The following is a 25,803-nucleotide window of genomic DNA, read 5'->3' on the forward strand; positions in this document are numbered from 1 at the left end:
GTTATCAAAAGCAGTTTGCAAACGAATCTTTAATTAATTTTTAGTTTAGATGATGGTAAAAAAATGACCAGTGAGAGAAAACCAAATATTCAGCTGGAGAGGTGTAGGAATGAAAATGCTGTCTGCACCTGCATCCATATCTAACTTGGTAGATTTTTGTTTATTCCGTAATAAATGCCTCTATAACTGAGGCCTACTTCTTCCTCCTCATTTTTCTCAGCACGCTCCCCTTTACATGCTGAAATAGATTTGAGTTGTTGCAGATTTGCTGTTCTTTGGAGAGTTTCAAGATGGACTTTGATGACTGTTATATTTTTGTAGTGTTTATTTTTAAGCATAATTAGAAAATGAATTCACTGCTGTGATGAAGGCTGGTTGGACAGATCTAAATACTTAGTTCAAATATATACTGCCTTTGATTCATCCAGGATAAATTCTGAAGCTAATATTTACAGGTCAGAGAGTTATTTATTCTGTCCTACAAGATATTAAGTAACTAATCGGTAGCATTGTAATTGTGTTACCATGCAGACATGACTGAATGGACTTATATAGGAAAATCTTAATTACATCTGTGTTAAAAACTTAGTGCAATCCTAAGTAGAGTTACTCCAGTCTAAGCCCATTAATTTCAGTTGGCTCAGACCAGAGTAATTCTTCTTAGGATTGTACTGTTGGTCTGCAGTAATAAAGCAATAATAATTCAATAATATAACAATAATGCTAGGAAAAGTTTATGGCAGTAGGAAAAGATGTTTTATGATGTAATGCAAGCAAAAAGCTTTTATTCATTGTAGATAATCATACCCTGCTTTTGATCCCAATGGGTTCCCAAATTGGCTTATAACGCTCTCTCTTCCTCCATTTTATCTTCACAGCAGCAATCATGTGTGGTGGCTTAGGATGAGAGAGAGGCCATTTCCACACAGCCCATTGTTTCCCCTCTTGTCCTGCTTTAAGTGTGCATTTTACTGAGTCGCTCCAAAAACTCATCCTCTACACACACTCCCCACAAGCGCTTACCTTGTGCTGTTAGGTCGCAGGACAGCTTCCAAAAATCCCTAACAAAAGCAGTTCTGGAAGGGAGATCAGGCACTGGTCACCCAATGAGCTTCAAGGCTGAGCAGGGATTTAATCGTAGTCTGAGTTTTTTACTACCATATAATCATTATATATGTACTGTGCCTAAAGTATCTACTGCAAGAGATACTTCCTGTGGTTACAAAAAAAATACTAAAGGGCCAGACAGAAAGTAAAAATGAGAACATTTAGTTTCCTTTCATTAACAATTAAGGATGGCTTTATTAAGATCTCAGTTGCTTTTGTTCTGTTAAATCAATGGTGTTTTATGGCGATGTGGTATGGTTATGTGATAGCTTCAGGGGACAGAGTAACTCATAGTGTCCATGGAGATCAAGGCTGCATTTTTTAGAGTACTTAGGGTTGCCAGGGCCATATATCCTCCTGGCAGGAAGTAGAGGGGACCTGGCACTTCTTGTCTGCTGCATGCTTCTCTTTGTGCATGTACAAAGCAAGTGCATGCTTCCAGTGCTTGCATGATTATGTCATTTCTGGAAGTGACAGCATTATGCCAGCAGTAGGAGCTCTCTTGTGCTCCATGCAGGGCCAGTTTGGGGCCATAATTGGCCCCAGACGAAGCACTGGAGCACTTCCATGGCCAGTACAACAACATCACTTCCAGAAGTGACACCATTGCGTCTGCTGGGAGCATGTGCATCACTCATGTTCCCAGGGTGCTTGTTGGTGGCTGGCGATCTCTGTGGGGCTTGCCATGGGGCAAACCCCTGGGAGTTTGCCCACCAGTGGCAGGCAACTGGGAACCTTAAGAGTACCCTCTATTTTGGTAGAACTAGTCTCAAGGCTTCTGTATCCCACCCTTGTTTCCATTTCCTTCTGAACAAAGTTTAAAAGTTTTATCTAATGCAAAATGTTGGAGTGTGACCTTTCCTCTTGATTTTCACACATATAACAAACATAGAAAGAGACACAATAATACGAACACGTAGGCCACAATTGTAATTATTTACTTTTTATATCCCATCTGTCCCTCCAGTGGAGATCCAAAGTGTCTTACATTATTTTTCCATTATCTTTTCCATTTTACCTCAGAGAGGTATGTTTGCAGATGGAGAGTTTTTAAAATTTCCTTCTCAGAAGAACTCTTCAAACTGCTGTTTGTATTTCCTTGTGTCAAAAAACAGTTTGGATGTAAGAGTTTGTTGGGAAAGAAGCTTGTATGCCAGAATTTCATACTTGCTTGTTGAAGTTCAAGGATTTCTAGAGTTGGTTGTTGTTGTTGTTGTTGCTGCTGCTGCTGCTGCTATCACATTTGATTCATATATTGCCCTTCAGGATGACTTAACACCCACTCAGAGTGGTTTACAAAGTATTTTATTAGTATCCCCACAACAAACACCCTGTGAGGTGGGTAGGGCTGAGAGAGCTCCAGAGAGCTGTGACTAGCCCAAGGTGACTCAGTTGGCTTCAAGTGGAGGAGTGAGGAATCAAACGCTGTTCTCCATATTAGAGTCCCACACTCTTAACTACTACACCAAACTGGCTCTCTGGTGTGGCTTTCTTGTCTTATGATGAGAAAATAGTTCAGTTGTGCAATCATGTTTTCCTGGTTTGTGGCATTGGTGTGTATTGTATTATATTTGTTTCCATCTTCCTGTAAAAATACTTTCAGCAGGAAAAAGGACTACATTGACACACTGTAGATTTTTGCCACAAGGTGCATGATTCCCCCCTCTGCCAGTGGAAAATATAAGTCAAACATAAATATTTAGGAATTTTTTTCTCTTAAAATGCAACTTTGAGAACTTAACTGTTGCCATACTTTTCCAGGACATAATATACAGTTGTGCAAACCATCACTACCACTCAAGAGATCAGAGAGCAGTAAATGCTCCCCCTTGGTGCAAATTAAATGTATAACCCTTAGCCATTTTAATAGCATTTTCTATATCGGATTTGCTTGTAATAGTGACATATGACTGTAAAAACAGTAGTTACATTGTAAAACATACAGTGAAAGGGCTTTGTACAATGAGTAGTTGAAACTGCATTAACTGAACCCTGGAGAGCCACCTGGGCTAAGTTTTGAGAAACTCATGATTCTGTATGTGAAACTTGTGTTCTAAGGTTTGAGATCAGTTTTATATGTGAGGGAGGGGGTTGTTCAGTGGCTTTATGTTAAGTGTATTGCATTGCTTGGCACAGAAGTGTATTTTGAAGCAAAAAGAGCAGGAAAAGAATGTGAAAAGTTGTTGGGAATTTTGTGTGTGTGTGTGTGTGTGTGTGTGTGTGTGTGTGTGTGTGTGTGATCTCCAATAATAATATGTTAATTTTTACAGTTACTAAGAAATAAGCATTCGTTCTTCTTTGTCTGGGCTACTCTAGTTGGTGGATTACATCCTATTACAGTTACTTTCTACACTAACAGAGCAAAAGTTGTGCTCCAGTAATGACCCAAATTAATAATTAGTTATGCCTACCCACAGTAGGACAAACAAGATTCAGAACTGATCTCTGGATAGGAAGAGCCTTGAGTGTTATCTGTATAAAGCCATCTAGGTACTGGTTTGCTGGCTGCATTAATTCAACCTTTTGAAAACCTGAATTGTGAGAGGAATCTGTTCTGCAAGTGAAAAACTAGATTCACTTGGTGGCTGTTTTCTACCAGTTCTTGTTTATGAGAAGCTGTTGGTTTGGAATTTTGATACTTTGTACTGCTGCTGTCCCCTATAGACTTTCATTACTGAAGCGCAGGCGACCAATGTACCACCAGATATTTGCCCGGAGATGAAGATTTTCGAAACGGGAATTTGATAAAGTTGCTCTGCATCACCATCCCATCGGCAAATGGCTCAAAAGCATTAGAACCCCTCTTCTGAGGACTGGTGTTTGTCTATATCGGAGGTCACAGCTCTGCGCTCCTCATGCTCTAGTGATGGACTCTGTTTACAAAATTAGTTCATGAAAATTACAAACTGTATTGGATGACTTTGTATTGTGTGGCTTGCGGATATTTATAAAACTTGAATATTTATTCTGTATTTATTAGCACACTATTTATTAACACTATTGCACTCTGGCACTTTAATATATATAAAAAGTGTAAATTATTGCCTTGAGCATTTATTGTTTTTCCAGGTCTGCATATTGTTCTAGTCAGTTGGTACCGGTGAACTCCCGTGTTTTGTTTCTGGCTGTTCCTTCAGAATTGAAGCAAGCGATGGTATAATTTCTTGGATCTTCCCTGTCATAGTTGTAGTCAAAGGAAAGAACATTGTATTTACAAACAAACAATTGTTCAAGCACAAACCTTCTAAATGATGTTACTAAGCTGGTAATTACAGAAGGTCCAGAAACAAAACACATTTAGGCTATCCAGTTTCAATATGATTGAAAGCTGCTATGCACTTGTCTTTTTTCTAAGATGTCTCTGCACCTAGGAAAAAGGATCTGTGTTGATATAACTCTGTATGTCTTTTAAGAGTATTTTCTGCTATGAGGTCTCAGAGTTGACTCAGAGACTCCAGCTGGTGCAGAACTCTGCAACTTGTTTGCTTTCTTTTTTTTTATAAAGTTTTTTTATTTTTCAATATCTAACATAAAAAACTACAGAAGACTACAAAAGTATAAAGGGGAAGGGAAAGAAAAAAAAAAGGGAAAGGGAAAACTGGGAGAAGGGAAAATCAACATACAAACAACAAACACTACACTACATGTCTTGTATTCCCTTCATACTGCAATTTTTCTTAAGAGTTAACTTTCTAATATGCTATCAGATTGGTAGGTTTTATACAATACAGATTATATTCAGAACTTCTCCCCCCCCCCCTTGCGTCTCGGTCTTAATTCTCTCTGCGCAGCTGGAGCAGCTGCGCCCGCTCTTTCCTCCCCCCCCCCACTTTCCCCTTCAGACTTCGAACTTTCTTCCTGCTGAAACTCCTGATGATTGAACAAAAAGTCTGTCAGCTGCACGTCCGATGTAATCTTGTAGGTTTGATCTTTATATCTGAACCAGACGCCTTCTGGAAACAGCCACTTATATTTTATATCACATTTCCTCAAGAAAGCCGCAAGTCCCTTATACTTGAATCTTCTTTTACGAGCCAAAAATGGAACATCCTTCAATATTTTAACCTTATTGCCCAAATAATCCAAGTCCACATTATACGAATTGTCTAAGATGGTGTCCCGAGTCTTCTTAGATGAAAAGTCAATAATAATCTCGCGAGGCAGCTGCCGCTTCATTGCATACTTTGAAGATGTCCGCCGGACTTCCAAAATATCGTTTTTTATCTCTTCTTTAGTTGCCTTTGCGAATGGCGCCAAAAGTCCAGACACCAAATCTTTTAAATTTTCACTTTGCTCTTCTTTTACATTTTGAAGACGCAATACCGTTTGGGCACGGTCCACTTGTAATCCTATTATTTGATTCTCCAAAAGCTTCACTTCCTTACTTGTTGCTTTCATGAGTACTGCGTTCTCGTGCGCAGACTGCTCTGCTCCGGTCGCTGTTTCTTTAATGGCTTTCACCTCGCTCTCCACTGAATCAACCTTTTGCCCCATTTCATTCAGTTTCGCTACAAAGGGCTGCACAGCATCGAAAACTGCTCGTCTCACCAGCTCTTCCAACGTTTCCCCCTTCTCCTGTAACGTCGCCATCACCGATTTACTCATTGCTGGGCTCTGCTTTCTCGTCGCCATCTTGGGGGGGGGGGGGCGCCAACTAAGTTCCGAAACTCGGTGCAGGGGAAGAAGTCTGCACCTTTTTAGCTTCAATTCCCACCTATCCTTCGCATACGCTTAAAAATCAGAAGGGATTCGCTTACTTACAGGTCTTCACCTTAAATCTGCTTATTGCCGTTCTCCATGGCCCCAGCAAAATGGAGGAGGAAAAAATCCACAGGGAATACAATACTAATTTACAAAATTACAAAGCTGTTTTCAGAGTGCAAAGGCTACAAAATTTCATCATTGTGTTCAAATAAATAAATAACAATCTCTTGATGCAGTTTTCAGGCACACACATCAACAATACAATAATCTTTTACATAATCATACAGGGCAAGTTACAGTAGACACACACAATTCCCAACAGTCTTCTTGGAATAGTTATAACAATTCTTTCCAGGGCTCCCCTCAGCAGGTGAACGGTGAAGCCCAGCCGTGAAGCAAAGCTCCAACCCACGCTCAATCTGGGGCCGGCTATCTGTAGCAGATATCGGAATCCTTCATCAGGAGCGTGTGGAATGCTTTACAGCAGAAAGGGAAATTTCCAGTGTGTTTAAATCTTACATGCCCAAAGCATAGCCTTGAAAATCTCTTATGCGTGTCTCCATGGCCCAGCAGCACACGCGATGCTGCGCAAGTCTGCCGGCCTCTGTTGGAGCAAGCGGGCAATTTACCCCCTGCATTACTTCCAGAGGGTTCTTCCCACGGCGCCCCGGATCCAGGCTCCCTCCCTGGGAGTCCTGGAGGTTAACCCTCGCGGGTCAACCGCCCAGTCAGCCTGCTCAGACAGTTCCCCCCGGACCTGCGGAGAGGAACGTCCGACATGGCCGAGAAAACGAAACCGAATCGCAACTTGTTTGCTTTCAAGAGCCAGACTGAGCATGCATATCACTCCCATTCTGCAGTCACTCCATTGGCTTCCCATCATTATCAGGCTCAATTCAAGGTCATGAATATCACATTAAAGCCCCTCATGGCCTCAGCCCCTCATATCTATGCGACTGCTACTGTCCCCCTATGTTCCACCATGGTTACTTCACTCATCTGGACAGGGCCTTCTGTAGATACCGCCCTGCAGTTGGGCAAAACCAACAGCTGCCTGAGCACATGGTTTCTTTCTGGTAGCCCCTGCCCGAGGTGGTCAGGAAAACTCCCACTCATCTGGCTTTCCACAAACTATGCAGAACTGAAATTATTCAGGTGGACTTTCTACCCAGGTTATAGGGCTGTTTCTTAAGGAGTGACTCAGAGAAATGCATTGGTAGAAACAGGGATTATATGCTACTCTGTTAAATACTGTCTGCTAATGTAGACATCCGCCTGTTGGGGAGTTTCCACATTGCTAAACATGCCATGTAAATTAGGTATGCTTTGTTTCAGAAAGTTTTCATCTCTGTGGTTGGCTTTATGCTTGTTTTTCAAATTTTCTGCTATCATACTCTATTGTATTTTTCACTGAATGTCCTAACTGCTGCTCATTATTGCACTTTGCTCAGTGAATGTCCTAACTGTTGATTTTATTGTATTTTCACCTGCACTGTATAATTTGCCTTGGATCTCAGTGAGAAAAGTAGAAAATAAATAAATACATATTCTAGCAACTGATTTATGCAGTTGTCTGATTTTTCTATACCTACATAAAAAAGGGTCCCAGCAGATCCAGCAGTTGGAGTTGTGTTTTCTCCCCTTTGTTCATGTAAATTATATTTTTTGTTTTTGCAATTCCCTCGTGGGGAGAGAAACTGGGCATAAATACTGAAAGAATAAGTTTCTCTACATTTATGCTTTTTTAAATCTAAGTTTAAGCATATTTAGGTTAAATTTTAACTGGTATCATAGTTTTGTACAGCAATTGTGTGTTGAACATTACTGGGGTTGGAGTTCATTAAAATCCCTAGTGATCTTGTTGGTCATCTATCCAGAATTTTCATTTCCTTTCATCTCCTTTTCTTCCCAGCCACCCCAGTCCTTGGCAGAAGTATCGAGATGCTTTAAAAACTCAAATCTATGGAGTATAAAGTATGGAGACACAAATGCAAAGTTTCTTCACATTCTGAATTTGCAATACAGTGTTTTTAAACTCTGTGCCAGATTTCTGGATGCTGCAGCATATATGATACAAATGTGACAAGGTTTAGAAGATCTTTAATTGTCCTTCACAAGAATGGATTTGTGCTGGAATGCTAGGTCACAGGCTGCTTCAAATGTTGATAGGCTGGGAAACAGGAGGCAAGAGTCTCCAGGAATTTATGGCAATCCAGGAAGGGAAACAAGCACTCATGCTAGAGAGGTCAAGTATAGCAGCCTACCAGACCAGGAAAAGGCTGCCATATGACTGGAGGGTTCCTTTTTAACCCCCTTTCCCCATCACCATTTTCAACCTGTTGTGGCCGTTTTTTCTTTCCCAGTTGTGAGAGCTGCTCAGGGACTATAGACCTGGAACATGGACAAATTAAAGGACTGATCCGTCGTAAATAGAGATGTCACATGGTTTCAACCCAAATACTGGACACACTCCATGTTTCTTGTACATGCACATAGCATACTCATGCTCCAGGTGCCCCAATAATGTCACTTCTAGTTGAAAATCAGAAGCTGAAGGGTTTTAGTCAAGTCAGAATTTGTCTAAAACATAGCATTTTTGCATACCACAGACCACAGCCCTAAGCCAGCATATTCACAAGTAATTCCCTTGGAGCCTAGTTGAGAATTGCAGCCACTGTCTATTTATGTTATGTTACAATAAGAAAGAAAGATGCCTCAATTTATATACAGAGTGCCTCCCCTTCTCCCCCCCCTCCCAGTTCATACATACTGTTCTCCCTGCCCATCTAACTTTTCTCCATCAGCTTCATTCAGTCCGATGTTTAAACACTTACCTTGCCTTCCTGGAGCTCTGTTTCTTGCTTTCATTGGCTGCACAATTCACTGCTTGGAGGTGGAGGAGTGAGGACAGCTCTTGGGCTCTCCCAGTCTCCTCTATTCCACTTCCTCCATGTCCTTCAATCCCAGGAATAATGTGAGGATGCTGGCAATGCAAGCAGTGCAGCCATCTTAGAAGAGGGCAACAGAGTTTAAATAGTCTTTTTTGTCAAGGGAGCCTGAAACTGCCTTTGGGAAAGGGGTGTATGCATGTTTTGAACATTTAATAATTCTCCCAAATTGAGATTTTGCAGGAAGAGGAAAGCCTGCCTGAATCTTCTTGCATTGGAATAAGGTGGAAAGTGAGAGTTGATAGGATCCCCATCCTACTACTGTCAGTTATCCAGCTCCATCTCTCGCTCCAGCCATTAACTTGAAAAGGAGGACAATTGTGAGAGGGAAGGGGGATTGCATGGGAAATTTGAGTATGCGTGCTGCCTCCTTGAAATGGAGAATGTGAGGCTGGCTGAAGTGACTGGTGTCAGACTGTGGCTTGCTAAAAGTTGCAACTCAGTCCACCTCTTGCAATAAGACAAAAGTCCATTGATTTGAAAAGCCTTTACTGAAGACAGTCAACCAATAGAGTACACATTCTAAGATACATTGATCTTAGCTGAACTGTAGATTTGTTATGAATGCCAAGCAAAGGATTAGGTACAGAATAAGCAGTTCCCCTCAGGCCCCATCCTCCCCCACAGTTCTCAAAACAAACGGCCCGAGGGTGAGAAAAGGAAAGTTTCTCAAGGGCGGCAGGAAGGCAGAGGTATGTAGACGATAACAACCCCTCTCCCTCTGCTAGGCTCTCAGCAGCAGTCTTCCCACCTGCAAGAAGCACACTTGATATACTGACAAAGTTAAAATGGAGTCTCTTTGGCTTAAACACAATCAGAACCTGACAACTGGAAGTCAACTGGCTGATAGATGGAAGTGGAGGAGGGTGGAGGCAGGGAAGTGAAATCCAAGCTCTGCTGTCCTTGGCAAGAACCTGCACTTTTGTGCTGTCCAGCAACAGATTGGCTGTTGGGTGGAAGCACGGGGGAGAAGAGAAGAGACAGGAAGGCAGAGTGTGAGCCTGAGTGCAGTTCTCCTTGGACAGAGCCAAGCCCTTCCCTCCTACCAGGCATTGAGATACCAGCCAGCAATGCAGCATACCAACAGCCAGAGCAACCTACTGGCATTGCTGGCCATCCGCCAAAATTCTTGCGTGCCCAGGCACAGTAGCAGCCGGCAGTATTGCTCATCTTGCTTATTTTGGCTGCTCATTCTCCCCACCGCATGAAAATATCAGACACTTAAAGGTCCATTATTTTCTTTGAAATTTTCCAGAACAGTCAAAGAAAATACCAGACTGTCCGAGTGAAAACCAAATACCTGGCAATCCTAATGGTAAATCAACAATATATCTCATATAGTCCCTCCTGAACTTTCCCATTAATCCAGCAACAGAATCCCAAGCCCATACTGATAGACTAACAAACAATAGCATTTAATAAATAGTTGGTTGTGAGTGGTCAGCAAGGCTAAATTAACTGAGATGGCTAGGATAGCTGAAGGTTCCAGTGGATCTGAGGAGGGCAGCACCAGTTTCTGAGGTGATTTGTACTTCACCCCCCCCCCCCTTTGGACTCACACAGATCTCTTCTTGTAACAAAATAACAATAAGTGTATTATCTCTTCCATAAAATAAAGGGCTTATTTTAGTTGGCAAGTAAGATGCTGTAAAAGTATCTCTTCGCAGGTGAACTGGGTGGCAGCTCCCCTAAGGATTGTTACAGTTTCACACCCACCCACAGGGTTACAGAACTCACAGGAGGTTTCTCCTTGTGAGACAAATGGATTGATTTTATCTGGGAAAGGCTCACAAAACCCTTGGACGTCTGGTTCCTTCACTGGAAACTTTACACTGGACTTCACCTATTCAGGCCCCACACTTCCCCAGCCTACTTACTCTTGGACTCAAGAGATAAGGTTAGTTGATCACTAGATCCTGCCTTGATCCTCTCTCAAATTCCAACCTACTGTCTCCTTGAAATATGCTAGGACAGGATCCCTATTTCTATCCCTGTCTGAGCCCTATCTGAGGAGTTTGACTGCCTCCTTGCCCCCCCCCAACTCCTTTACTCTGCCCTCTCACAGAGGACCCACAACCATTCATTCCTTGGAGTCCCAAGGAATTTGCATACACACTCTAGGATCAGGGGTGGTGGTGACTCCTGAATGGTGGAACTTGAACTTGGCTGTTACATGCCCCCAAAGCCTTTATGCCAGGCCACAAATAAGAACTGGGCTGCCAGTGTAGGTGGAGTTACCCTGGAGCCTGGGAGGGTGCCATAGCCCTGGCCAGAGCCTTTTCAGGTGTGACCCTAGCTGGATATGATAATCTTTCTAAAATAATTACTTTTATAGATTTCAGTACATTAACTTTTTTAGACACAATGAAGGAGATTAATGTAGGAGAAACCTGTCTATTAGTCATGATGATTACTAAAAGGTAATACTGTGTTTAGAGACTGTAAACCTCTGAGTACCTGCACATAGGGGCAACAAGAGAAGGCTTGGTGTCTGCATCCTGCTTCTAGGCCTTCTGGGGGCTTTTGGTTGGCCAAGTCTGAAACAGTGGTCTCACTGTAAGTTTAGGCACACCTAAAGCCTTGTTGAAATAAATGGGACAAAGATATTTATTTATTTAAAACATTTATTAGCCTACTTCTGCCTCAAGGTGGCTTACAATATAAATAAAATAGCAATAAAACATATGCTTAAACTTGTTGAAAATAATAGAATTTGGACATACTTTATATTCTCAGGATTGCTTACGAGAATGTATCTCAGCCAATAATGGAACATCTCTTATTATGCTGAGTATAGTGACCAAAAGTAGGAATGCAGATAGCTGAATAGTAAAATAAAATGAGAAAATTCATCTTTTTTTAGAACTCCAGCTTCACACTTCAGTTTTTGGTTTTCAGATGAGACTGGCTGACTTTCACAGCAATTCAGGATGATTTTTTTTTTTACTGGTTGCTTTTAAAATCTATAGCCAGTTTTCAGTGTAATCCTCTATTGGAACCTGACTAAGTTGAAATATTCTTTCAGCAATTTCAGAACACCATAATATTTAGCTAGCCCATTTGGCTGGGTAGTAGAACAAGCATTTCTAAAGTCAACTAGCAATACATAGAAAGGTGACACAGCAATTTGGGTTAAAGAGGCTTTACAGTCAAATTCTGCAAACCTTTCTTTGTCTGATTAATACTGCCTTGAAGTTTTCATCAGAACAATGATCTATGATCATTTTAAAATTTGATATGAATACTCTTTGTGGTATCTACTGAACACTTTATTTTTATAACCACAAAAAGAATTAAATAAAGAACTAATTGAGCGTCAGTTGCTAATAAAGTGGTTTGTAAACTCAGTGTTATTCCTTAATATAGCCCAGTATGTATATATGTTGTTGAATGAGACGTTGTTGAGGCGAAGGAACTGAAACAAAGCTTTTGCTGTATGGTCAAACATGTCTGAGAACTTCACAGAAAACCTTCCCTTTATGTTAGGTGGACATTTTTCTTTTTATAGATTACTGAGTAAAGGAATGTCCAACATTCATGCCAGCCTTAGTGGTAGCTTTTGTGTTGTTGAAGCAAAGCAGTAGTGTTCAAGCTTATAACTCACCACTTTTGCTGAACTTTAATATTGTACTCCCCTTCCAGAACCAATCTCATAGTGAATGCACAGTCAGCAGTCACTCAACCCCAAGCCACAGCTTTGTGTGTACACAGCAGCAGCAACTGCACAGTATAACAGTAGAAATATCAAAAAGTAAAATCCAGGTTATTGGGGGAGATGGGACATTCTGTGACAGCATGCGAGCTGGTGAATTGGGAAAAGTGTGTGTGTTTGTACCATCAAGTCACAATCAACTTATGGTGACCAGGGCCAACCTTGCTTAGCTTCTAAGATCTGACATGATCAGGCTACCTGGACCATCCATGTTGTGGAGGGGAGGGGGGATACTGCCATGTTAATATTTCAGAAATAATATTGTATAAATCAGACAGGTGTCAGCATCAGTTTACGTATGAATTTAATTTCTCAAGCTATATTTTATTTTTGAAATCCCCTTTTTAATCACTCCTTAGGGTGCTATTTTTCCAGGCCCACATTCTGCATTAATATTTAAACTTTCATGTTGCAAAGTTCCTTCACAGGATAGCTGAATTCCTCCTTCTAGAATAAATTGCACATCCCATTTCTTTTCTTCTTAGGTTGAGCCTGGGTGTGGTGGAATTTAGTTGTCTGTATTGACTTCAGTTACTATGAAGATCTTTTAAAAATAGTAAATAGCATTCTTCCTAAAATCTAAAACAAGAACACATTTCTTCTAGAACAGCAGTGTGAGAGAGCAAAAGAGACCAGTGGCAATCTTGAAAACAAATTTATCAAGATAGGATACAGAGACATAGTAAATGGTAAGCTGGATGGCTGTGTTGGACTCATCCTGTCTTAGACATTAAGAATTATTGCTGTTACTAGTAGCTTGAAAATGGCATTGATTTGTAGATGGACTTAATTTGAGCTGTTGAATATTGCCACTGGAGTATGCAAACTGTTTATGAACGAGTATACCTTGATTGTCATAAGGGTAGATGCATGGAAGATTTTATTTAATTATTATTGAAATGTTTGTAGTCTCTTTTTCAATTTAAAAAACTGTCAGAAATTTTCAAAAGCTAGAAGGGTTATTTAACTCTCTACTATACACAGCTGTTTACCATTTTTTGATCCAGTTATTCAGATATATTCAGTATATTTCCTTTGCTTCGTCTGAAGGAGTGACAACAATATAAAGTGGAATAGAAAGAGGCAAATATTATGGGAAAGTGTTCTGTCTGTACACTTTAACATATCTGTTTTCAGACCATTCATACTTTTGGGCACAACTTTGGACTGAACATCTAAAAGCTTGATGAAACTTCCATGACTATAAACATTTATTTATTTACATTATTTATAGTCTGTCTTTCTCACTGAGGCTCAAGGTGGATTATACAGTGTGAATTAGTACAGTCAAGTTCAAGGATATTTCAATAAACAATGTAATAGATAGGGCTGCCAGGCCCCCTCAATCTCCTGGCGGGGGGACAGGGGCCTGGCACTTATCTTTTGGGAGAGGGGTGTGTGTGTGCATGCACCCCCACAGGGGCGATGACGTCACTTTGGGGTGACGTCGTCGTGCAGCCGGGTGCTGCAGAATGTGCCCGAAACGGGCCGTTCTGCCGCGGATTGGACCCGGTTTTGAGGCGCTGCGGAGCGCAGGAGTGTTCCGGCACTCTGCAGCGCCTCAAAACAGGCCCGATCTGCAGCAGAATGGGCCCGTTTTAGGCGCTGCGGAGCGCAGGAGCCAAAACAGGCCCGATCCCGGCGGCTGTCATGCACAGGAGTGTGCTGCGCGGCGGGGGAACGCGCAAGGAAAGTGCGTGCCCCCTTTGCTCAGGTGAGTGGGGGCGGGAGATCCCCCACCCCCACTGGGGGTCTGGGATCCCTAGTAATAGAGTATATAAATGCAAATTTGCAAAAGTTTAAAATCAGTAGAAAACCAATAAACAGAGTTGAAGAATGCTGAAACAAAGCATGAGCAATTCTGACGTATTAAACAACATAGAACTACCAAGTAAGATCGTACTTAAAGCAACAGGTAGCATTTAGTGGCACATAGTAATAAAATGTATGGTCCCTCTCTCTTTACTGATGCATCTCTTTGAGACCACTTCCTTACAGTATAGCCATGCTGAGTAGAAAGCCCACTTGAATAATTCAGTTGTGCATCGTTTGCAGAAAGCCAGGAGAAGGTGGGTGCTACTACAGAGAATGCATGTGTACAGGCAGCTGTTGATTTTGCCTGTGTGTAAGGGGACACCTGCTGAAGAGAAGTATGGAATAGAGATTTGAAGAATGTCAAAGAAAAAGGAACATTCTGGGGGAGGGGGAGTGTTTTCCTAGGATTTCTGTTCAATTTTGCTAATGAACAAATGGATTGCAAAAATTAAGATATATGTTAGGGGTGTGAAATCTGGTCTGAATATATAACCAAAAAAGTTTATTTGGAAAGCCCAATCAAATTCTGGATTCTTGGATGTATTAGTATTGGCTTCCCAGTAAATTCTGAATATATTCAAAATTTACTAGGTCCATTATTCCCTATAGGAGAATTTTTCCAGGAGGGTTGGAGGGTCTGTTTTGAAAGCAAACTACACCAAAATTGTAGCATAGTGAGGGCTTCCTTCTTTGAAAGACCCCCTATGTTTCAAGTAAATTGGACCAAGGGTCCAAGGCCCTCCTCTTCACTCTCATTGTAGTGTTTATGTGTGAGTGTGGCGGGGGGGAATCACATGCTATCTCTAGGATCTGAGTACTATACCAGTGTTTTTTTGACCAAAGAATCAGGAATACTGATATTTATTGGATTTCTGATACCCAAATCTAAAAAAACACTGATTTTTTTTAATGCACACCCATAATATATGTGCTGTGAAATATAGAAGACAGCAGTTTGCTGCTATTTTTCTCTTTAGTATAGGTTCTACACATAGCTCTACTTGTAGAAAAACCAAGGCATTTGTACTTGTCATAAATATGGCAAATAGTACAATTTTATGTGCTAACTTAGTTCTACATGATGCATTTTATGTTGTAAAATAAAATATGTTTTGATAAATTATGTATTGCATACTTCATTTTTTCCTCAATATTTCTGTTTTTCCAAGATAAAAAATCCTCTGGGAAAATGTCTCTCTCCCTCCAGATTCTAAATTTCTGAAAACTTTATCAAATATGCTGTATTTGATAATGCTATTATATCCAATTATTTTCTCTTTGAAATAATAGGCATAGCTTTGCTTGTTATAGAACCATCCACACGGTCCCTCCATTGCTGTTTCCCTGGCATGCTTGAAATTGGGAAATTACAGTAACTCTATTTCATCTTCAGCTGAACCTGTTGGTGGTGAAATGCAAACCCTGCTATATGAAGGGACACTTCGAGCATTCGTTCCAGCTGTAAACTAATGAGTAAGTCCTAGTACAAATATAGTCATTTTATTTGAGATGGACATATGTTGTTTAGTTTGTGCTGATGCAAGCAAACTACTACATTGTTTCCTTGCTTTCCTGATCACTTAAATCAAGTCTTTATGTGAGGTCATTGGTGTTAGGTATTAGTGGTTTCACAAAGGGTGAGTGTTGGGCTTGCTTGAACATACCTTAGTTGAATGCTTAATGGAAGCCTTGTAGTGCTAGAGAACTTGGTATGTAATATCTGGAATGGTACCACAGCTTTTTGGATGAATACGATCTGTGTTTCAGATGGACTTTATTTTTAAAATGTCAGACATGCTCCAATATAAACCTGAATATATTCCATCTTTACTATTGACTTTAACATCAGTATGGGCTCCTTGCTTGTGGAAAGTGATTCCATAAAGGCTTTGTGAGTATGTGCAAGAGAATGTGAGCAAATTTTTTTGTTTAATTACATGTGAAGGAAATTATCAAGGTAGGCCCTGCCTTGGAGGAAATTATCCCCCTTATACTTGATGGACAAACAAAGTTGCATAACTTAAACAATTTGTGTGATGACAGCTCTGTCTGAGCTACAAAGAACATCTGCAGGAGAGAGGTTGTGTGAGTCTACCTGCTTCTCTCCTTAAACAAAATGCCCACTCTGACTTTTTTGGCTGGTGATAAGGTATTTGTTTGAAGGAAGAGGAAGCTAGAGACCTGTCATTTCGGATTGAACAAAAGCTGTCAGCTGCATTTATGTGCCTCATATTCAAAGGTGGTGCCAGAAGGTGACATAGATGGCAGTGTGTCTGTGACAGGGAGCTTTTGCTTGGTCATCTATGCAAATAATTGGAAACATGGGCAATGTTTGTGGATGGGCTAATATTTGAGTCTTCATCTGAGATGAGGAGTATGGTGGTGGATTAGGAATATAGAATTATAGAGTTGGAAGGGGCCATACAGACCATCTTGTCCAACCCCCTGCCCAGTGCAGGTTCAGCCTAAAGCATCTCTGACAAATATCCATCCAGCCTTTTCTTGAAAACTGCCAGTGAGTGGGGGCTCACCCCCTTCCTAGGCAGCTGATTCCACTTTTGAACTACTCTGACAGTGAAAAGGTTTTTCCTAATATCCAGCCAGTACCTTTCTGCATGTAATTTAAGCCCATTGCTTCGGCTCCTACCCTCTGCTGCCAACTGGAACAGCTCCTTGCCCTTCTCCAAATGACAGCCTTTCAAATATTTAAAGAGAGCAATCATGTCCCCCCTCAATCTCCTCTTCTCCAAACTAAACATTCTCAAGTCCTTCAGCCTTTCCTCATAGGGCTCAGTCTCCAGACCCCTGATCATCCTCGTAGCTCTCTTCTGCACCCTCTCGATTTTGTCCACATCCCTTTTGAAGTGAGGCCTCCAGAACTGCACACAATACTCCAGGTGGGGCCTGACCAGGGCAGTATAGAGAGGGGCTATGACCTCCTGAGATTTCGACGCTATGGCCCCTTTGATACTACCCAAGATTGAATTAGCCTTTTTTGCCACCGCATCACACTGACTGCTCATATTTAGTTTACAGTCCACTCTTACCCCAAGATCCCTTTCACATATACTACTGCCCAGAAGTGTATCTTCCATCCATTATTTGTGCTTACCATTTTTGTGGCCCACATGTAATACTGTGCACTTGTCTTTGTTAAATTCCTATTCACAGCTTCCCACTTCTCCCGAGTATTCAGGTCTTGTTGAATTTTAATTCTATCTTCTTGGGTGTTTGCTACTCCTCCCAATTTGGTATCATCAGCAGATTTAATGAGTAGCCCGTTTACCCCATCATGCAGATCATTGATAAAAATATTGGAAAGTACCAGGCCCAAAACCGAGCCCTGCGGCACCCCACTGGACACCTCCCTCGAATCTGATGAAACGTCGTTGACCATCACTCTTTGTGTGCAGTCCTCTAACCAGTTCCCTATCCACCGAACTGTCCTATAGTCCAGTCCACAGTCTTCCAGTTTGCCCGTCAGAATGTCATGGGGGACCTTATCAAAAGCTTTACTGAAATCCAGATAAATCATGTCAACAGAGTTCCCCTGATCTAGTAAGCTGGTCACTCGATCAAAGAAGAAAACCAGGTTGATCTGGCAAGATCTGTTAGGGACAAAACCATGCTGACTTCCCTGGATCACTGAGCGGTCCTTCAGATGCTTACAGATTGATCCCTTTAAAATCTGTTCTAATATCTTCCCAGCAACAGACATCAGACTGACTGGCCTGTAGTTTCCCGGTTCATCCTTCTTCCTTTTCTTAAAGATTGGGATAACATTTGCTCTTCTCCAATCTTGTGGCACATCCCCAGTCCTCCAGGAGGCCTTGAAGATGATGGACAGGGGTTCTGTAAGTTCTCTAGAAAGTTCTTTCAGCGCTCTTGGGTGCACCCCATCCGGCCCAGGAGATTTGTATTCATCCAGTGCAGCCAGATGCCTCTCCACAACCTCTCTGTCAATGTCAAGTAGCCACTCAGGTGTCCTGTCACATTTTCTACTATCTCAAGATGTGCCTGAGTTCTTCAGGGAGAAAACAGAGGCAAAAAAATCATTAAGCCTGTCTGCTTTTTCTCTGTCCTGCATCAGAGTTTCTCCATCTACTCCCAACAGTCATTCAATTGCCTCTTTTACCTCGCGTTTGCTTCTCACATATCTATAGAAGTTTTTCTTATTGTAGCGAGCCCTCCTGGCCAGACCCAGACTGAGATTTGGCCTCTCTGATGGCTGATCTGCAGTACCTAGTAACTCTCATATACTCCTCTTTAGAGGTCTGTCCTCCTCTCCATTTCCTGAACATTTCCTTTTTCTCCCTTAGCTTATTCTGGAGCTCTCTGTACATCCACATTGGTTTCTTGGAGTCCTTACCATGTTTCCATCTTGCTGGGATAGTGAGGGCTTGAGCTTGCAAAAGCTCGCATTTGAGAAGGGCCCACCCCTCACTCACTCCTTTCCCTTCCGGCACACTCCGCCACAAAATGACTCTCATCAAGCCTCTGAGTTCATCGAAGTTGGCCCTACGAAAATCTAACCTTCGAGTCTGACTATGAACTTCCTTGGCCCCCCATAGCAACTGGAATTCAAGGAGGACATGGTCACTTCCCCCTAAGGTCCCCACCACCTTCATCTCATCTACCAATTCTTCCCTGTTGGTTAATATCAAGTCTAGTATGGCCGAGCCCCTTGTAGCTTCCTCTACCTTTTGAAAAAGGAAGTTATTGGCCAGGCAGGTCAGGAAATTGTGTGATTCATGACGCTTTGCTGAGCCTGTCTCTCAGCACACATTGGGGAAGTTGATGTCACCCATAATTACAAGGTTCTGATGTCTGGATACTCTACCAATCTGTTCAAAGAGGGCAGCATCCGTTTCTTCTCGCTGGTCAGGTGGTCTGTAGCAGACTCCAACAATAATACCCTTTGTCTTTCCTCCCCTTATTTCTACCCATATGCTTTCCACTGGGCTGTCCACCCCATTCTCCATAACTTCTTGACAATCAAGCCCTCTCCTCACATACAACGCCACACCACGTCTTCTTCTACCCTTCCGGTTTTTCTTGAACAACTCATACCCATCCACTAGCACATTCCAGTCATGGGAATCATCCCACCAAGTCTCAGTAATTCCTACTATATCATACCCCTCTGTTTGCAGTAGAAGCTCAAGCTCTTCTTTCTTATTACCCATACTTTGGGCATGGTATATAGACACTTGTAGCCTTGTACCTTTGTTTGACCTGTCCTACCCAGGTGTGTCCCCACTGTTTTCACTTCGTCATTGAAATCACCGTGTTGATCGTCCCCTTCCCCTTGCGGCATCAGTTTAAAGCTCTCCTGATGAAGTTCTCCAGGTTCGTTCCAAACGTTTTCTTCCCTGCCCTTGAGAGGTGAAGCCCATCATGTGCTAAAAGGCCTTCTCTAAGAAAACCTATCCTATGGTCCCAGAACCCAAAGCGCTCCTGCTGGTACCACCATCTCAGCCAACAATCCACCTCAAGTATGATCCGCTCCCTGCGCATTCCTCTTCCTGTGACTGGAAGGATAGAAGAGAATACCACCTGAGCCCCCAATATCTTCAACTGCCTTCCAAGAGCTTCATAATCCTCTTTAATTCTTGTGACAGTATTCGCAGCCGTGTCATTCATTCCCACTTGAATCAGCACAAACGGTTACTTATCAGCAGGCTTGATGAGTTTTGGCAGTCGGTCGGTAATATCCTGAATTCTGGCCCTCGGCAAGCAACACATCTCTCGGAATAGGGGATCTGGCCCAGAGACATGGCGTTCCATACCCCTGAACAGAGAGTCCCTGACGACTACCGCCTTCTGTTTTTTTCCACTTCCGTGTGGCCCCATGTCCTCTGCACACCCTCTTCCAGGTCTTTGTGGTTCTCCTTCCACTCACATCTCCATCACCATCTCTAGCACTTCAAAACGATTCTTGAGCTCAAGTGGACCAGAGCGTCTTCTTCGTTGATGTCTTCAGGTTTGTACTGTAGATCTGAGAGGAGGCTCAGAAGGGAGATTGACTCTTTCTTCTTCTCCTTGACTTTCCTCTTCTTGGCTGTGCAGAGCCCCCAGGCTCTTCTCAGTAAAATCCTCCCCTTCCTTGATCTCCTGAAGGGTGGTGATCCTCTCCTCCAGGCTCTGAACTTTTTCTTCCAAAAGTCTGACCAGCTTACACTTCTGGCAAGTGAACTCCATCTTCTCTTCTGGGAGGAAAACAAACATGGCACACTCCATGCAGGTGACTGCGAAGGGGGCTTCAGTAGACATGATTGCCTTCCAAATATATACCCAGAGTACTCTCAGCAGAGTTTTGGTTCCCCAGGCTAAGAGCCACAGGCCAAGAGCCTTTCAAAAGGTCACTTCCTGCCCAGCCCAGCAGGGCCCCAGGACAGCAGGGGGCGGGGCTTGTAACCAAGAGCAACAGCAACCAGCAGCAAACAACAGCAATTCACTCAACCCCCAACAGCCCCACACAGAACTTAATCAGAACCACTCTCTAGCAAGCTACACAGAACCCACTCACCCTCAGCTTCTCACACAGTAGCCAGGAAAGGGAAAAGGCAGAAAGACAAAAAAAACCCTTACCTTCTAGCAGCAGCTCTCCACCATGTGCTCTTGCCTCAGCCCAGGTGCTTCTGCTCCTATGCTAGTTTAAGGGGCTGAAAACCAACTGGGTGTGGTTCATATCTGTAAAAGTCTGATATGTAGCACAGCCATATTGAAGTGGCACAGGGCACATGGAGGTAAGACATGGGGGGAATGTTAATTTTCTGATAATTGGGAAGATACGAGAGGGATTGACAGCTGTCCAATTTCCTATTAATTCTAAGAAAAGTAGGTGCAAATGATTCTTCGGTTCATTTCTGCTTTGATGTTGATAAGTGCCAAGTCTGTTAAGATTTAAATCTTACTTTTACATGATTTGATGGGGGAGGAAGTAACTGAGAAGGTGTGTGTGACTTGAGATGTGATTCAGTGAGGTGCATGTTGTAACACTGTCACATTTATCCCAGCTGCATTTGCAGTCATTTATCAGCCCCAATCTGGAGGATGTTGTGGTAGCAGTTCTCTCAGAGCCTTTCTCTTTTAGTCGATTCCTCAAGCAAATGATTGCTGCAGGTGATGCATGTACCTTGTTTTGAGAATAAGAGATGGTCTCCTACTGGTATACTTTCCACATGGCTCATCAGTAGGAACTTGCAGAAGACTTGGACCTGAGGTTGAGGACCCATGACCTGATTTTCTTGTGGAACTTATGAGTTCATGATGAAATGACCTTGTTAGACTGTGCTCTGGACTTCATGGCTACCATGGATCTGTCTCAGGTTTTGATGGGCCCTCCATTTGAGACAAGTCATTGACTGTACCAGCAGAAAATGGGCTGTCTAGAAAGGGGGCTAAATGTTTCGCTTTTGTTATGCTTCACACCATGCTAAAGACTCAGTTAGCTATTGCACTTCCCTCCTACGGGGCAGAGGACAGATTAGAATGTTCTGCTCCCCAGAATTATTGGGTTTCCTGGAGTCATCTACTCTTGTTCGATTTCAGTTTGGCTTCAGACCTGACTTGAAGATGGAGACTGCTTCTTTTGCATTGGTGGATGATCTTCATATGGAAGCCAGCATCTAAAGGACATTATGCTTCTCACTTTTGATAAGGTTCAGCTGACCCTTGTTGACTTGGTTAAAAGCCTAGTGGTTATACTGGCTCCACCTTTCCTTCTGGAGAAGCAAGTTTAATACAGCTGCAAAAAAACCCTCCACTTTCTTCCATCTTCATTTAGCCCTGAAGATGGCCCTACCTTGACTTGATTGATCTGGCCATCTGGATCCATTCCTTGGTAGCATCAAGACTAACATACTGTAAGGCACCCTTTATAGGTCTACCCTTGAAGTCAACTCAGATTCCATTTGGTACAAAATCCTGGTACTTATCAGGAGCTAAGCAGAGCATGTATATTGCTCTCATTCTGCAGTCACTCAATTGGCTGCCTGTCACCAGGTTGAGTAGCACCTTTAAGACTAACCAACTTTATTGTAGCATAAGCTTTCGAGAATCACAGTTCTCTTCGTCAGATGCATGGAGGGCAAGAAGAAACTGGTCAGATATATAGGTGGAGAGGGGAGGGAGGAGTAGATGCAAACAGTAGCTTCTGATATGGAGATCAGTTTGCTTCTGTTAAGGAAGTCAGTTACTTCTGATAATGAGATAACCATTCATAGAGCAGAACCACAAGTGACAAAAGGCACAGATTGGACACTTGTCTGCTTCCCTCAAGTTTTGATGGGAAATGTAGGCATCCTGGTCTCGCAGCTTCGCTCTCTAACTGCTGTCCAATGGACTTTTCAACTGTCACATTCCGCCAAGCTGCCTACAGAAACCTTTCAAAAACAAAATCCAATGGGAAGCTGCTGAATTGGAATTCATATGTAAATTTGACTCTGTCAAGCTGGGACTGAATAGGGACTATGAATGGTTATCTCATTATCAAAAATAACTGACTTCCTTAACAGAAGCAAACTGATCTCCATATCAGAAGCTACTGTTTGCATCTACTCCTCCCTCCCCTCTCCACCTATATATCTGACCAGTTTCTTCTTGCCCTCCATGCATCTGACGAAGAGAACTGTGATTCTCGAAAGCTTATGCTACAATAAAGTTGGTTAGTCTTAAAGGTGCTACTGGACTCTTTTTGATTTTGCTACTACAGACTAACACGGCTAACTCCTCTGCATCATATACAAAGGCCTCTCTTATCTGCAGAACCACCTCTCCTCTTATAGTCCACCATGACAGCTTTGCTCATCTGAGCAGAGCTTTCTGCAGATATCAGTCTGCAAAAGGGCAATATCAACAACTGCCCATACATGGACATTCCGTTGCAGCCCCAACTTCATGGAATTGCCTGCCTGAGCAGGACAGGAAAGCTCTCATGCTTCTGTCATTCCAGAAACTATGTAAAACAATTGTTCAGGAGGGCATTTTTGAAAAGGAAATAGGGCTATATTATAACAGAATGGTTCAAGATGGTGCTTTAATAAAGGGAACAGGATTGTGTTATACATTATTACATATAGTATTATTATGTGTTTGCTCTGTGTATTACCTTGCTCTCACTACATTCTTTTCTACTTATGTGATACATTTTCTACATCGTTTAGTATACCATGTCTAATACTTGTGCTTTGTTTCAGATCTCTGTAATCCTAGTCCTATTACATTGTTCATTTTATTAACGACATTGATTTATACTGTATAATCTGCCTTGAATCTCAGTGAGAAAGGTAGACTATATACATAACACAAGAAAATGGGTGGAGTTGAATTTGACTGTGTAAAAGGTTTAGGGATTCTATAGGGTCCTATAATTTTGTAAGATCAGGTGTGTAATGGCATTTGCTGAGAAACTGATCTTCTTTCCTGAGCTACGCAAACATGGCTATGCTGAGCCATGTAACTTCAAGGCTAGATTGTTGCAACACACTCTGTTTAGGCTGCCCTTGAATGCTAACTAGAAGATATTATTGGTACAGAATAGAGTAACTTATTGGTTAGAGCTCACAGGTTGAATCATATTACTTGCTTTTTCGAACAGCTACACTGGCTTCCAATATACTTCTGCATCCAATTCAGAGTACTGGCTTTCACCTTTAAAACCCTACAGTCTGGCAACAGCTTACTCAAAGGACTGTTTCTCTTGTTATGAGCCCGATCAGCACCTCAGATCTGGCTCATGGTTACCAGATGAGTCATAGCCAAGGCTCACTTTTTCAGTGGCACTCCAGCATTGGGGAAAGCCCTCCTGGGATGTTGCAGAGGACCCCTCAGTGTCTGTCTTCCATTAGAAAAGCTGAGGCTGTGGTGTTTAGGCAGATGATATTGAGGGAGGGGAAGTTGTATAACTGTTTCTTTCATTTTAATTATTTGTTGCCTGTGGGTCAGATTTTTTGAAACCACCTTGAGCCACTGTAGTTTGCAGGAAAGATGCGTAATATATAAACCAACCAGCATGAGGATACATTGGACATGGGTTATGCTGTGTTCCTCAGTGTTCTACAGCTGATGAGATTCAAGTGTAAAAGAGTTCCCTTCTTTCATATGGTATCTCAGTAACACTGTACTGTAAAGAGTGTGCTTGAAAGAAGTTTGATTGTCCCTCATACTGCTTCTCTTGTCCTGTTGCACAGCCGGCGCCAGTCTGAAAAGGCCAATTCAAATGCTTCCTTATTGGCACTGGCTCCTTAGGCTTGGCTTTTGCTTCGGGTTTGTAAAAAAGAGCAGCTGTTTGTCTTTTCCAGCTCTGGGTTTTTTTCCTGTTGCCTTTGCTGCTTTCTTATTGGCTGAGAGAGGGAGGGAGGGTAGAGTGAAGTAAGCTGTGTAAACTCTGTGAATGTGGTTGGACTAGTTTTCTGAGGAGGGAAGAGGAGAGAGATCTGACAAAGCAACGCGAGTCTGTACTGGCAGTTCCAAGTTTTTCCCTTCTCATTCCCTCCATTTTTTCTTTCGACCATGGTTGGGGATCACTGTAACCTCAGTAGTGAAAGACCATTACTTTCTCAACCACCCAAAACTGGATTAAGCTGCAAAATGGTTCTACAGGCAGTGGGGAAAGTGTTAAGGTAAAAACTTTTTAAAATCTGTTTTTAGTAGGAGGAAGAGGAGAGGGGGGGAGCATATGTTATGTTCTTGGGGTGCAGTCTGATTCCGGTGGTAAAAGGCAAAATGCCTGTTGATTTTAAAGGTAGCAGGATTGTAGCATTGGTCCTGGGAGAAAATAGGCCTTTGTCCACACCTGTGTCTTTGTTCTATATGTTACTGAACTTAATCTGAGAAGAATACCTTTCACAAGTGTTTAGGTGGTGAATATGTAGTTAGTGGCTACTTGCGCAGGTAGGCGTATTTTAATTAAGCCTGCAGTCCTATGCACATTTACTTTGAAGTATGCCTTACTGACATCAGTGGGACTTCTTTCTAAATAAAGATACATCGGATCAGGCTGCAAAATTAAGGATCTAACTCAGATTTTTCATCAGACAGAGGCATTTTATTCAGCAATGGTCTTTCAGACTTCAAGCTTAGCTGGGTGAATCTGTATGTTGCATGAATCTTATCAAGACGGGAAGATGAGATTTTGTAAAGCACACTAAAAGCATTGTAATGTTTTATATCGAAGTTCTGAGTGCTGAGCTGTCAGATAGGAACAGCTTTCTGATTAGAAAGTATGCTTGGGTATTGTGATGCGAGTAAAACTTCACCACAGACATGAAATGAAAAATGCACCCACTTATTTAAGTATGAAATGGCTCATTTACTAGTGCAGTTGTAGCTATACACTGAAGGGTTTTATTATTCTAGCTCTGCTTGTTTTTGTAAGCTTTTGGGAACTGCTTCCTAATATTCAAGACTAATTATTTCTCAATTGGAATAGATCCAGAGGAGTTAGCCGTGTTAGTCTGTAGTAGCAAAATAGTAAAGAGTCCAGTAGCACTCTGACAAAGAGAGCTGTGACTC

At 42.2% G+C, this 25,803-nt stretch overlaps 1 protein-coding gene across 3 annotated transcripts in view; it reads left to right on the top strand.

The window, feature by feature from the left end:
• MOB2 (MOB kinase activator 2) overlaps window positions 1-25,803 on the top strand; it is a 193,388-nt gene that overhangs the window by 120,128 nt on the left and 47,457 nt on the right. Inside the window, exon 1 of one of the 3 annotated variants that reach the window (XM_054972768.1) lies at window positions 24,718-24,911. The exons of the other annotated variants lie outside the window; for them this stretch is intronic. Within the exon in view, the coding sequence (XP_054828743.1) occupies window positions 24,802-24,911 (110 nt within the window). The 5' untranslated portion in view covers window positions 24,718-24,801. Of the gene's footprint in view, window positions 1-24,717; window positions 24,912-25,803 lie in introns of those variants that run through there. 3 annotated transcript variants of the gene reach the window in all.

Source organism: Eublepharis macularius, chromosome 2, assembly GCF_028583425.1.
Source record: "Eublepharis macularius isolate TG4126 chromosome 2, MPM_Emac_v1.0, whole genome shotgun sequence".
In the NCBI taxonomy this organism is placed as follows: domain Eukaryota; kingdom Metazoa; phylum Chordata; class Lepidosauria; order Squamata; family Eublepharidae; genus Eublepharis; species Eublepharis macularius.